The sequence below is a fragment of the Lithobates pipiens genome, unplaced genomic scaffold, assembly GCF_037356315.1.
Source record: "Lithobates pipiens isolate NorthernLeopardFrog02 unplaced genomic scaffold, aLitPip1_a1.2 Scaffold_18, whole genome shotgun sequence".
Taxonomy (NCBI): Eukaryota; Metazoa; Chordata; class Amphibia; order Anura; family Ranidae; genus Lithobates; species Lithobates pipiens.
Genome location: NW_027507758.1, coordinates 376,261,343 through 376,273,882, shown reverse-complemented (window position 1 = coordinate 376,273,882; position 12,540 = coordinate 376,261,343). Strand labels below are relative to the sequence as shown.

General features: G+C 44.4%; 1 protein-coding gene across 2 annotated transcripts in view; it reads right to left on the bottom strand.

The window, feature by feature from the left end:
• CLCN2 (chloride voltage-gated channel 2) overlaps positions 1 to 12,540 on the bottom strand; it is a 521,510-nt gene that overhangs the window by 180,186 nt on the left and 328,784 nt on the right. For both annotated transcript variants that reach the window (XM_077487744.1, XM_077487745.1), the window contains exon 10: positions 1,131 to 1,232. In XM_077487744.1, coding sequence (XP_077343870.1) covers positions 1,131 to 1,232 — 102 coding nt within the window. The remainder of the gene's footprint in view (positions 1 to 1,130; positions 1,233 to 12,540) is intronic.

The window sequence follows — 12,540 nt, the reverse complement described above, 5'->3', positions numbered from 1 at the left end:
TATAATAATAATAATATTTGAGATGAAACAACTTATGCCGTGATCATTTAAATAAATCTTATATATTGCTCTGAAAAAAAAACTTTCAACACAGGTTCACTTTGTATTAAATTAATATTTGTAAAACAGAGATAGCAGATATAAGACAGTTTACAGACTCTTTCACACTAGCACCCAGGGGGTGATAAAAACAAGCGGCTGAGCTATGGTTTTACTGTCCCCTGCAATTCTAATACAGTTAGCCAGAGCTGTGGCAATTTTAACTCTGGTGCAGAGTTTGAAATGCAGCACTCCCTATTAGACCTGGCCACTAAAATTAATGGGACTTCACTGCAAGCCAAACACTTAGTCTGCACTTGTAGAATCATTCCACAAAATAGAATTGCTATTTGGCAAAAAATAAAGTGTCAAGAAGGTGGTAGTAGTGCCTGCACTGTGGATCTCTTTCAAGAAGGCAGAAGCATTACAGCGAGTGTGAATGACTACTAAAAACAGTCAGTAGAACACACAAAAAAAAAAAAAATACCTTTAGTTTTCCTTTAAGGAAAACCATTTAATAATAATAATACTTTTTTTTTTTAAATCTCGGACATGCAACACTTGTTTGTGAATTGAAAGCTGTGATGAGAAGATTAACATTTAAGGTAGTGTAATACAATAAATTGGTGAAATGACCCTTTCAAATTCCAGAAAAACTAGTTTTTAACAATCCTCACTTTGATCTCATTGCCAATATTAACTCAACTGCTGTGGGCCAGAAAAGCTATTTAACCCTGAAGAGGTCAATATTATCTTCCCTCCATGTTTTCCGAACCTAGGATGATTTGCAGAAAGCAGAACTGTAAAAGGTCAGCAGAGTATTCTTGGTGAAGTGCAAACTTCATCTGCCCCTTCATTGTACTGGCGGCATACCCTGTGCAGAGATTCTTCTCTCACTTAACCTTAAGAATGGTACTGTGGTCAGAAATGGGTTGTGCTGTAGGCCTACTAAGGAGGATTTGAGGAAAGTACAGAAAGGAAAAAAAAAAAAAAGACATAGAAATTATTCTCTGTACATGATTTGGCTGCTCATACCTACTTTGAATTGATATTGGGTCCAATACCTACAAGAGGAATGTTAAGAGACTCACTTTTTCATAAGAAACTTGTTAATGGCTTTCTGCTTCCTCATAAATTCTACAATTTTCCGATTCAGGTAAACAAACAGTGCACCACCAAATCCACTGGCAATCCTGAGGAACAGAGAAATGAACACGTATAAGAGGTACTAACTAGTTATGATCAAGAATAGAGCAACATTGTTTTTTTTTTTTTTTTATTAAAAAAAAATATAGTGTATATATGTTTGTACCTACCATAAAATTAATTTGGAGTTCTTTGAAGTACACTAGATTGTAAAATAGTCTAAGACAAGTGAGTTATGCTGCTGCCTTCAGGATGTTTGGACATTGGCAAAAAAAAAAAAAAAAAAAAAACATTAAGCCAGCCCCTGCATAACCCCGCCTCCATCAGTCATGCCTCAGTTTTGTGAGCAAGCAGAACTTAAGGCCAATAACAGAGGGGTGGGAGCCCAGTTTCCCTAAATGGACTTCAACCCGCCCCCCCCCTTTTTTTTGGCCCTGAGGGGAGGGGGATTCCTCCATCCACGTTGTTTTTGTAGATGGAGGAATAAAATAAAATAAAATAAAAAATAAAATAAAAAAATAACAGTGTATGGCCAGCTTATAACCTAACCCCATGTTTTAGTGAACTTTAAGTAGTTTGTTTGGATCAAGCTGGTCCAAACAAACCATTTCCATCACTAACATAAGCAGCGACTGTCAACGCCATATGAACTGTTTGTAGCTGAGGCTACATATAATATAGAGCGCTTTGTTCTTGCGACAGGATGGGGACTTTCCATCCTGTTCTCAGAATATAATTAAAGCCAAGCTCAGCCATTAACAGGAAGCTTTGTATTTTCTAAAAGACAACAAAGCTTCCCCTGATTGGCTGAGGTGGAAATTAGAGCAGATGACATCATGATCTCCGCTTAAAGTGATTGTAAAAGTCTAGTTTTTTTCCACTATAAAAATAAACCTCTTATACTTACCTGCTCTGTTGCAGTGGATTTGCACTGAGCAGCCCGGATCCTCTTCTCAGTCCCTCTTCTGTGATCCTGGCCCCTCCCTCCTGTTCAGTGCCCACACAGCAAGTAGCTTGCTATGGGGGCACCCGAGCTGAGTCACAGCACCCTGTGTCCATTCAGACAGCAACAGCCAAATGGTTTCCGCTGCTGTGTCTCAGCCAATCAGGAGGGAGAATCTCGGATGGCTGAGACACTAGTGGACATAGTTGGACAGAAAGAGACCTCAGGTATGTGTTAAGGGGGCTGATGCACACAGAAGGCTTTTTATTGTAATGCATTAAGATAAAAATACCTTCTGACTTTACAACCACTTTAAGTCAAAGGAAGCTTTGTATCCATTCATAAAATACAAAAAAATAAAAATAAAAAAAACTTTCTGTACGTTCCCTTTAATTGGCAGGGTTAGTGGGCATGCACATGCCGTGGACAGCATGACCACTGACTCGATGTCCGCCAGTCTCCCGGTGATCACGTCACGGAGCCGCAGAATGGGAAAACAAGGCATTACCCCATTCTGCCTTGTGACATAACAGAGATCACTGCTTCCTGTCATCGGGAGCAGTGATTCGCTATCATGTGCGTTGTAGCCCACCCCCCCACAGTTAGAATCACTCCCTAGGACACACTTAACTCCTTGATCACCCCCTAGTGTTTAACCCTTTCCCTGCCATTGTCAGTACACAGTAATCAGTGCATTTTTATAGCACTGATCCCTGTATAAATGACAATGGTCTCAAAATAGTGTCAAGTGTGTCTGATATGTCTGCCATAATGTCGCAGGCACGATAAAAATTGCAGATCACCTCCATTACTACTACTACAAAAAAAAATGCATAATACAAATGCCATAAAACTAACCCCTATTTTGTAGATGCTATAACTTTTGCGCAAACCAATAAATATACGTTTATTGCAAAAAAATTTTTAACAAAAATATGTAGAAGAATACATATCGGCCTAAACTGAGCAAAATGTTTTTTTATATATTTTTTATAGTAAAAAGTAAAAAATATTGCTTTTTTTCTAAAATCGTGCCTCTTTTTGTTTATAGCGCAAAAAATAAATAAATAAAATCGCAGAGGCGATCAATTACCACCAAAAGAAAGCTATTTGTGGGGGGGGGGGCGGGGACGTCAATTTTGTTTGGGTGCAACATCGCATGACTGCCCAATTGTCAGAGAAGGCGACCCAGTGCCGAATCACAAAATGTGCTTTGGTCAGGAAGGGGGTAAAATCTTCTGACGCTGAAGCAGTTAACCTTAATATCAGGGAACCAGGACGAATATGGCCATGAAAGTGTAAACCAAGTTAAAAACACTCCTGAAATCTACAAAAGGGATTTTTAACCCATTTTTAAATCCATTAATCTGGGGCTACAGATTAAAAATTGAGCATCAAAATTGTCAGAACACAACAAACTAAATAAAAAAAAAAAACACAGACAACATCATACTTGGAAAATAGTGGCGAGTCATTATGTAGAGGTCTGAACAGAAGAGGTCAAGGATTTATGGCTTCTAGATCTGCTACAAGAATGAAAAAATAAGAGAAAACTTTGTAATAAGGAACTGCTGTAAAAAAAGCAGAGGAAGAATTAGGTCAATCCACGTAGTCAACAGTTCTCCTACAGTGGGGAGGTTGTACACTCTGGGCAAGCTTAATAGTAGGAGTAGGAGTAGATGACCATCAAAGCTGAAAAGTAAGGCTTTAGACCAGCTATTCTCAAACAGGGTTTTGTGGAATCCTGGAGATTCAGCTTGTTAGCTGCATGACATCAATGATCTTTTTAGTTGTCTGTAAGGGTGACTTTATCAATACTAATGGTGGAATTCCTTCCACTGGCAATGAATGTGAGGGGCGTTCATCTGATCTCTAATTAATTTTAGCAGGAGTTCCAAGATCTAAAAATTATTCCAAGGTTCTTCTGTAGTAAAATGTTGCTTTAGACATTCTTTCTAAAAGTTCAATGGTATGTGGGTCTGTCTAGAGATGGAAAAGTATTTTATTATAAGAGTTAATCCACTCAGAAATGGATGCACAAATTTGAGCGACTGACAATAAGGAGTAAAGAGTACCAGACAGTTCAAACTGATACCTCAGGCCAGAGACCATGTAAAAATCTGTGGAATCCTTAAATGTAAGATCACCAACCTGTTTTGTTTTATGTTCATTAAGGTGGATAACAGTATCATTCACAGTGGGTAGGGACCACTTGTCAAATTCCCTTAGCTACACTACATTATGAGCGGGATCCCATGACTCCACCAGTTTGTTCCTGTCCTCATCAGTGGCAGCTGGTGCTCAATATTTTGGGGGGAGCGGCAAACCCAACCACCCCCAGCGGGAAACAGATGGGAAGGCGGCGATCAACCCCCTGTGGTAGATGGACGGACAGAGGCCTTCTTACCTTAGGAGGAAGATGACCGGGATTTCGCTCCTGGGCCACTGCTTCTTATATCGGGGGAACAAGAAGTGGCTCCTGAGACTCCCTAGCCAATTGGGTCTCAGGACCCTCTTCCTGATTGGCAGGAAGAAGCAGGAAGACAATAGTGAATATTAATTTGCTATTGTCACACAAGTGGGTGCGCTCGGGGGCTCTAATCACATGCTTAAAAAAAAATCCCTGTTGAAATCCATGTGTCCAGCACCCTGCATGTAGATTAGGGGCCAGGCACATGGATGGGCCGCCACTGGTCCTCATAAAAGGACAGTACACCAAAAACAATGTAAAGAGAAGGCCTCTGTAGCTCCAGCTCTCCAAGACCCAATATATGGAACAGCAGGCTAATCCCCTAATTGCAGGGCAGAAAAGCTAAATCATGTAGGACTTGCTTAAAAATAATACTTTTATGAGAAGGAGGTGGAAGCTCTGAATCTGCATTAGGGATGGTAATTAGAAATGCAGGCACACAAAGGGGTGAAGGTGCAGTAGTGACTTTGCACACAGGGACTGAAAGACTTCAGAAAGGATGAACCTGACCTTATAGTAATAGGGGCCAAGGATATTTGTTGCAAACATCCACCCCTTCTTGGAGAGCCAAGAAACCACTGCTTTTGGTAATAGTGCAGTGAAGGCTGAGGTCACCTGTTACAGTGTAGCTGTCCTCTGTGCAACTAGGCCCAAAGTGAGTCAATGTCTAGCAAACTTATAAACCCAAGTACCTGATGTTGGTGAGGGTAGCAAGTGGCCAAACACGATTGAATCACAACAGGTAGATTGTGGATCCAAGCAAGGGACCAAAAAATTTAACAGTTCTGGCAAAATGCGTACCCCAACATGACGGTGCTTCTTCTATGCTGAAGGGGAAAGAACATGGTGGATGTCAGCATTCAGTTGCCTCAACCTTAAAGCGGAGTTCCCCCCCACAGGGACCGCCAAGGTGACTCCTCCTTTTGCCTTAGGCGGCCCCTCCCTTTAGGCGATCTCCTGGGACACGTGACAGATCCCAGGAGATCGCCTGTCCACTCCGGGAGCGTAACGCCACTTGCGCATGCGCCGTGCATGCCCAGCTTTGAAGACGAAAGCTGTCACGGCCGGGTGCCCAGAGTGGCAATAGAGGCACCAGCAGGGAGGAGGGGAGAGGAGCGACACCCAGTTCGGCCGCATCTCTGGACCATGGAACAGGTAAGTGTCTGTTTATTAAAAGTCAGCAACTACACTTTTTGTAGCTGCTGACTTTTAATAAACATAAAAGGCCTGGAACTCCCCTTTAACCATCTCAACACCAAAAAGAAAATGGTGGAAAAAAAAGTGCAGAATAGCATCAAGTAACTTGCAGTATAAGCAGTCCACTCATATTCACTAAAAGTGAATTCTTAGAGACTAGGCATAGCAGAGGTGGTGTCAATCTCTGCATTTGGAAAAAAAATGCTTGCAAACCGTCAGAGGCCACCTAAGTTCCCAAATACACATTGCAGAGAAAGCACAGAATACAAACAGAAGTGGGCAGCACAGTGATGTAGTGGTTAGAACTCTCGCCTAGCAGTAAGAAGGGTCGCTGGTTCAAATCCTAACCATGGCACTACCTGGCTGGAGTTTGCATGTTCTCCCTGTTCCTGTGTGGGTTTCCTCCGGGTACTCCGGTTTCCTCCCACAATCCAAAAGACATGCAGGTAGGTAAATTGGCTTCTGTCCAAAATTGGCTCTAGTATATGAATGGGGACCTTGGATTGTGGGATCCTTGACAGTAGGGACTGATGTGAGTGTGCAATGTACAGGGATAGACACAATTGTAGACACTCACTCAGGTTGAACTGGTGTCTTTATTCAACCTTACTAACTATAACTATAAGTGGAAAAGCAGACGTTACATTCACTAGAGGTGTGTGAAGAGACTGGGCATAGTATGAGTTGTGCCACAGATTTAGAGTAGGAGAGTACTCTGCTTCTGACAAAACAGAGCACACCAAGGTTATGATACTTAGCCAAAAGAGGGAAAGTAGCAGAATATAGTAACCTTCAAATCCTCAGTTCAGTGGGGTGCAGAAAGGCATTCTAAAGTTACCCAGAGAAAAAGCCCAAATGTAGGCGATGATTTAGAGATTGGGGCACACCAGTGGTCTGCGGCTGACTCATACAGGGCCAAAGGCCTGGAAAGCATCACAATGCAAAGGTTGATGCCCTGAAGATACTTTACCAAGTTAAACTTCAGCACAACTTCAGCTTCCCTCACAAAGTGAGGTATCAGAGACTGGGTCACTCCAGCAGTTGTATCACTGCTCTGGAATTAAAGACTCTCTACATTCAACTGAGACAGAATAGAAGGTCTGAAAGTGCCACAATGCAGGGCTCAGTGCCCAGAGAGGACTTAACAAGTTTATTCACACAACAACCATAGTTATAAATCGGATGGGGGCGTAAATGGGAATATGTAGGTAGGCATCTTAAACATCTACTGATGGCAGGTATTCCCCGTGTCTCAGAGAGGCAGTGACTGACCCTGAAGATACCATGCACACGTTTGGAACACAAAAAGGTACATCTTTAGCAATTTTAGGTTCTGAATAGGATAAATATCCTCATTTGGGTTTTGGTACTGTGAACATGTTTCAACAGAACCTTTGAACCCGTCTTCCAGAAGGACCTGATTGACCATTCCCGGGGACAAAAGATGGTTCAGGGCAGTCTGCAATTCTGACTGGTCTGATTGTCTTGGGCAGATTTTGCCTGGTTTGAGAGAAAAGGTAAGGTGGTAGAGTTTGAAAATATATGTTGTACCCTTGGAAACCACTGACCCATAGGTCTGGGATGTCAGTGACCCAGAGGAATGCAAACTGTAACAGACATCCCTTCATTGAGGAGAAAACTAATGGTAGACGCACTGAAAGGAAGGACATTTTTAAAAGACAGATTTAGCTGTCCAGACTTTTAGCCATAAGGTTTATTAGTACATATGGACAGAAATGAGAGGCATCATTGAAATTTGTGTCATGACTTGTTCTAGAGCATCAATACGGAAAAGTAGAGCAGAAGGCCATGTTTGTAAGTGTTCCACCAGAACTTGATCCTGAAAAACAGGATCCTGTTAATTGTTCATTGCCCTAGTATAATTAGTTGCAGCTCGACAAACAAAAATTGCAGCAATAGGTGGTTATCTGGTTATGCAAGAGCAAGCACAGCTTTAAGGGTCTTAATATATGGACTGTAATGCTGCATACACACGACTGAAATTCCAGACCAGAAAAAGAAAATTTGCTGTGACCGTGTGTAGGCAAGACAGCTTGAGCGGAATTCCATCTGGAAAACCATCAGAGCTTTAGAGTTTTATTTAAGACTGAGGAAGCAGGGTCTACTACTGGAACAGTCTACTTTTTAGTGAATGCAAAAAATGGTATGTTTCCCAATGTATTACCAAGGTTACAATGATCCAAATGCGCTGCTTCTATTGTTCTAACAGAACGTTTTGACTGAAGAGATTATTAAAGAATCCAAAACAAAATAAAGAAAATTAGTTAAATATAGAAAACTTGTCTCCCCCTTAAGGGAGACAAGATCCATCACCTTGGGACACTGGCAGAAAAACTGAAGACTCACTGAGTGGGGTGGGGTGGGGTTATAGGAGTATGCCTAGGGGAAATGCCTATCAAAACTTGGCAGTGACCAAATCATCTGAAGATAGCAGCCTATAACCCAGGATCTATGAATATTCAGCCTGTGCCTTGTACAGTATGGTTCAAATACAAATTTAATTCCTGTTGAAAGATAATAACCAACGTTCCTAAATAAATCTGAAAATCTCCCTTGAGCCTCAACAACTTGAAGCCCTTATTATGTGTTAGAAATTATATAGCCAACGCACATTTTTGAAGGTAGGGATGCATCGATAACAGTTTTTTTTAAGAACGAGTACGAATACCAATACTTTCAAGTACTTACCGATACCAATTATAAACACCTTTTTTATCGTGCGGTGCAATTTGAGCCCATGCAAAATGAATGGGCTCAAATCGCACTGCAAAGAATCACATGCAATTTGAACAGGAATGCAGAGTGATTCCTGTCCTAATCACATGCAGTTTCCCACACTGCTCCTGTGTGAACCCAGGCTGAAGTCACTGACATTGCAGTGCGATTTTAATCCATTAATTTTGTATGAGCTCAAATCGCACTGCACAAAAAAGCATACCAATACTGGTATCTGTGCAACCCTATTTGAAGGGTCAATAAATAGGATTTTTGTACTCACTGTAAAATCCTTTTCTCTAAAGTTCATTAACGGACACAGTAACTTCATCTTGACCTTAGAGTTATATTGCCCCTTTAGGAGAGGACTAGGCAGAACATGTTAATAGCAAAACTGCACAGCGCCGCCCAAGGGGTGGTCCTAATGGCTATAACCCCTCACACTGCATCCAGCAGCTCAGTTCATCAAAAGCAGTACAAACAGAAATAGGAGGGGTGGGTTCTGTGTCCGTCAATGAACTTCAGAGAAAAGGATTTTACGGTAAGTACAAAAATCCTATTTTCTCTTTCCTTCATTGACGGACATAGCAACTTTATCTTGACCTTAGATACGTCCCCAAGCAGTGTAAAAAAAAAAAAAAGAAGAGGGGTGGGAACAGCAAGAAAACAACCCCACCCAAAACAGCCAGAGCTCCTCAACAGAGGAGTTGCAACTTTAAACAGCCGCCTGCAAAAGCTTGCGGCCGAAACAAGCATCCTAAGATGCACTCACGTCAACTTTTTACTAAATTTTACAAGTGTAAACTGATGACCAGGTCGCCGCTTTACACACCTGAGAAACAGATGCTTGATGTCGGAAAGCCGGAGGTATCAACTGCCCTGGTAGAATGTGCCATGACAGGAAAGGGAGGCGCCTGTTCCCTTATGGCATAAGCTGTCTCATCCACCAAGAGATGGTGGCCGATGAGACCAACAGTCCCTTCTTTGGACAGCCACCGATACAAACAGCAAGTCTGACCTCCGAAAAGGAGCCGTAGCAGACAGATACGCCCACAAAGCCCACAATGCAAAGCTACCTCTTTAGGGTGTGACGGTCGAGGACATAAGGATGGAAGCACAATGTCCTCATTTAGATGAAAGGCCGAAACAACCTTTGACAGAAACGTAGGCTGCGGACGCAGCACCGCCTTATCCTTGTAGAGAATCAAGTAGGGAGACTTGCAAGACAAGGCCGCCAACTCAGAAACCCTCCTAGCAGATGTAATGGCCACTAGAAAGATCACCTTCTGAGAGAGTATCAATAAGGGAATCTCCCTGATGTTTTCAAACGGTGGTTTCTGAAGCACCGAGAGCACCAGATTCAAATCCCACGGAGGTAGCCGAATCGGAGGGGACACATGTCAAACCCCCTGAATAAACGTACTCACCAATGAATGAGCCACCAAGGGCCACTGAAAAAAAAAGACAGCCAAAGCTGATATCTGCCCCTTAATGGTGCTTAATGCAAGTTTCTGGTCCACTCCTCACTGCAAAAACAGCAGGATCCTAGAAAGTGAATATGTACATGGAAGCCAGCCCATCTCCTCACACATGGAGATGTACGCCTTCCACGTACGATGATAAATCTTCCCAGAAGATGACTTCCGTGCCCTCAACATAGTGGATATTACCGAATCCGACAGACCTCGGTCCCTTAGCACCTGGCTTTCAACAGCCACGCCATTAAAGCCAGTGACGGTAAACCAGGATGAAATATTGGAACTTGCGACAGAAGGTCCTCTCGCATCGGCAGTCGCCAAGGAACATCCGCCACCATTCATACTATGTCAGTGTACCACAGACACTGAGGCCAATCTGGAGTAATCAGAATCACCAGAATCTCCTCGGCCTCCACTTTGCGAAGCAGACCTGGTAGAAGTTCCGCCCAGGGATCCTTTGACCTGGCCACAAACCTCTGTACCTTCCGACTGAGTCGAGAAGCCAGGAGATCCCCATCTGGCATGCCTCACCTTAGGCAAAGGCGCCGAAATACATCCGGATGTATCGACAATACCCCTTGGTCCAGCATCTGATGACTTAGGTAGTCTGCTTGCCAGTTTTCTACGCCCGGAATGTACAAGGCCGACAGAGCTGGCACGTGCCGCTCTGCCCACCGCAGGATGTGAATTACCTCCAGTGCTTCAGCTGAGCTCCTTGTTCTTCCTTGATGGTTGACATACGCCACTGCCGTGGAGTTGTCCGACTGGATCCTGACCGGATGCCCCTGCAGGCTCTGTGACCATGTCGAGAGGCACCGCCTGATTGCCCGAGGCTCCAGGACATTGATCGACAGGCGGGATTCCTCCCTGGGCTGACTGTACGACCAACCCCCCCCCCCCTCAACCAGTCAGGCTGGGGTCCGTTGTGATCACCGTCCAATGAAGAGGAAGGAATGACTTCCAGGACCGATGGGCCGGCAACCTCAGCCACCAGAGCAGGGAATCCCTGACTAGCTGGCTCACCCGAATTTGACAATCCAGGGACGATGGAGATTTGTCCCATTTGGAAAATATCTCCTTTTGCAAGGCTTGAGTGGGGAAATTGAGCATACGGTACTGCCTCGAAAGTGGCTACCATGAGACCCAGGACTAGCATGCAAAAATGCAGAGACGACCACCTGTGGGACACCAACAACTTTACCGCAGCTTGAAGAGTCTGCAACTTGTTCGAAGGGAGAAAGACCCTCGCCTCTGAGGAATCCAGAAGCAAGCCCAGGTACTCCAGGCATTGTGTCAGCACCAACACCGACTTCTGGAGGTTCAGTACCCAATCAAACTCTTGCAGAATTTGCATGGCGATTGTCACATCCTCCCTTAATTCTGAGGCGGAAGCTGCCCTCAGAAGGAGGTCATCCAGGTAACCCACGATTGAGATCCCTCGCTGTCTCAAAGCCAAAATTGGGGCTAGCACCATGGTGAAGGCCCTCAGTGCCGACGCTAGGCCAAAAGGGAAAACTAATAATTGGTAGTGCTCGCCCCACGACTGCAAATCGCAGAAACCTCTGATGCTTGATGCATATGGGTACATGCAAGTATGTGTCCATGATGTCCAGGTATGGCAGAAAATCCCCCTGATGGGTATATTCACCCTGGCAACAAAGGCCTCCAGGACCGCCCATAGGCACTGCAGGTGCAGGGGAACCAGTTGCCATAACAGATGTCTGGGGAAGAAGTGCCAGTTTCTGATGCCATGCTGACCCACACTTGCCTGTCACCACTTAGGGACCTAAGGCAAGTCGCACAAAATTTCCACCCTCCTAGCTGCCACAGACTGAAGGGCCCCCCCGAAGGATTCATCACCCTGACCCAGATACTGCGCTGTACTGCTGCTGTCCGCTCTCCCCTGTGTCAGCCACGAGGTGTTTTGTGTAAAAATTGCACTGTTCTAGAAGGAAACAAGCACTCAGCACTAGAGGCAAAACAAGCTGAGGCTACTAGAGAATGACCGCCGGCCATCTCAGGGTGCCAGCAAAATGGCCGCCAGACTTCCAGAAAATAGCCGAAATGAAAAAAACTGTCTGTGGCTACAGAAAGATGGCCATGGCCTCAGAAAAATGGCCGTGGAGCGCGCAGCGGCCTTCCCGAGACAGGTGGAACCATATTTACCCCTCCTATAGGGACTGCTGGACACAATCCCCAGATAGACCCATCACCTGAGCAGTACGGGGTGGCTGTTGGGCATGGCACACTGTGACATGGATGGCAGTAGCCCGGTCATATGTGTGCCCTGGAGCATATAGCTCACCGGCCGCCCCTGGATCAGACGGGCATGTCGTGGCCAACCCAGCACGTAGCTAAGGTCTGCCAACGATCGATGGCCAGGCTGGGGAAACTATCAGGATCTATATTATCCAGCCTGTCACCCAGCCTGACTGTTGATTGTAGATCACAGAAATCAAAAATGAAGAAAAAAGAAAAAATTCCCAGGACCAATAGTCCCACCAGGAGCCAGGTCCTTCTACACTACGCAG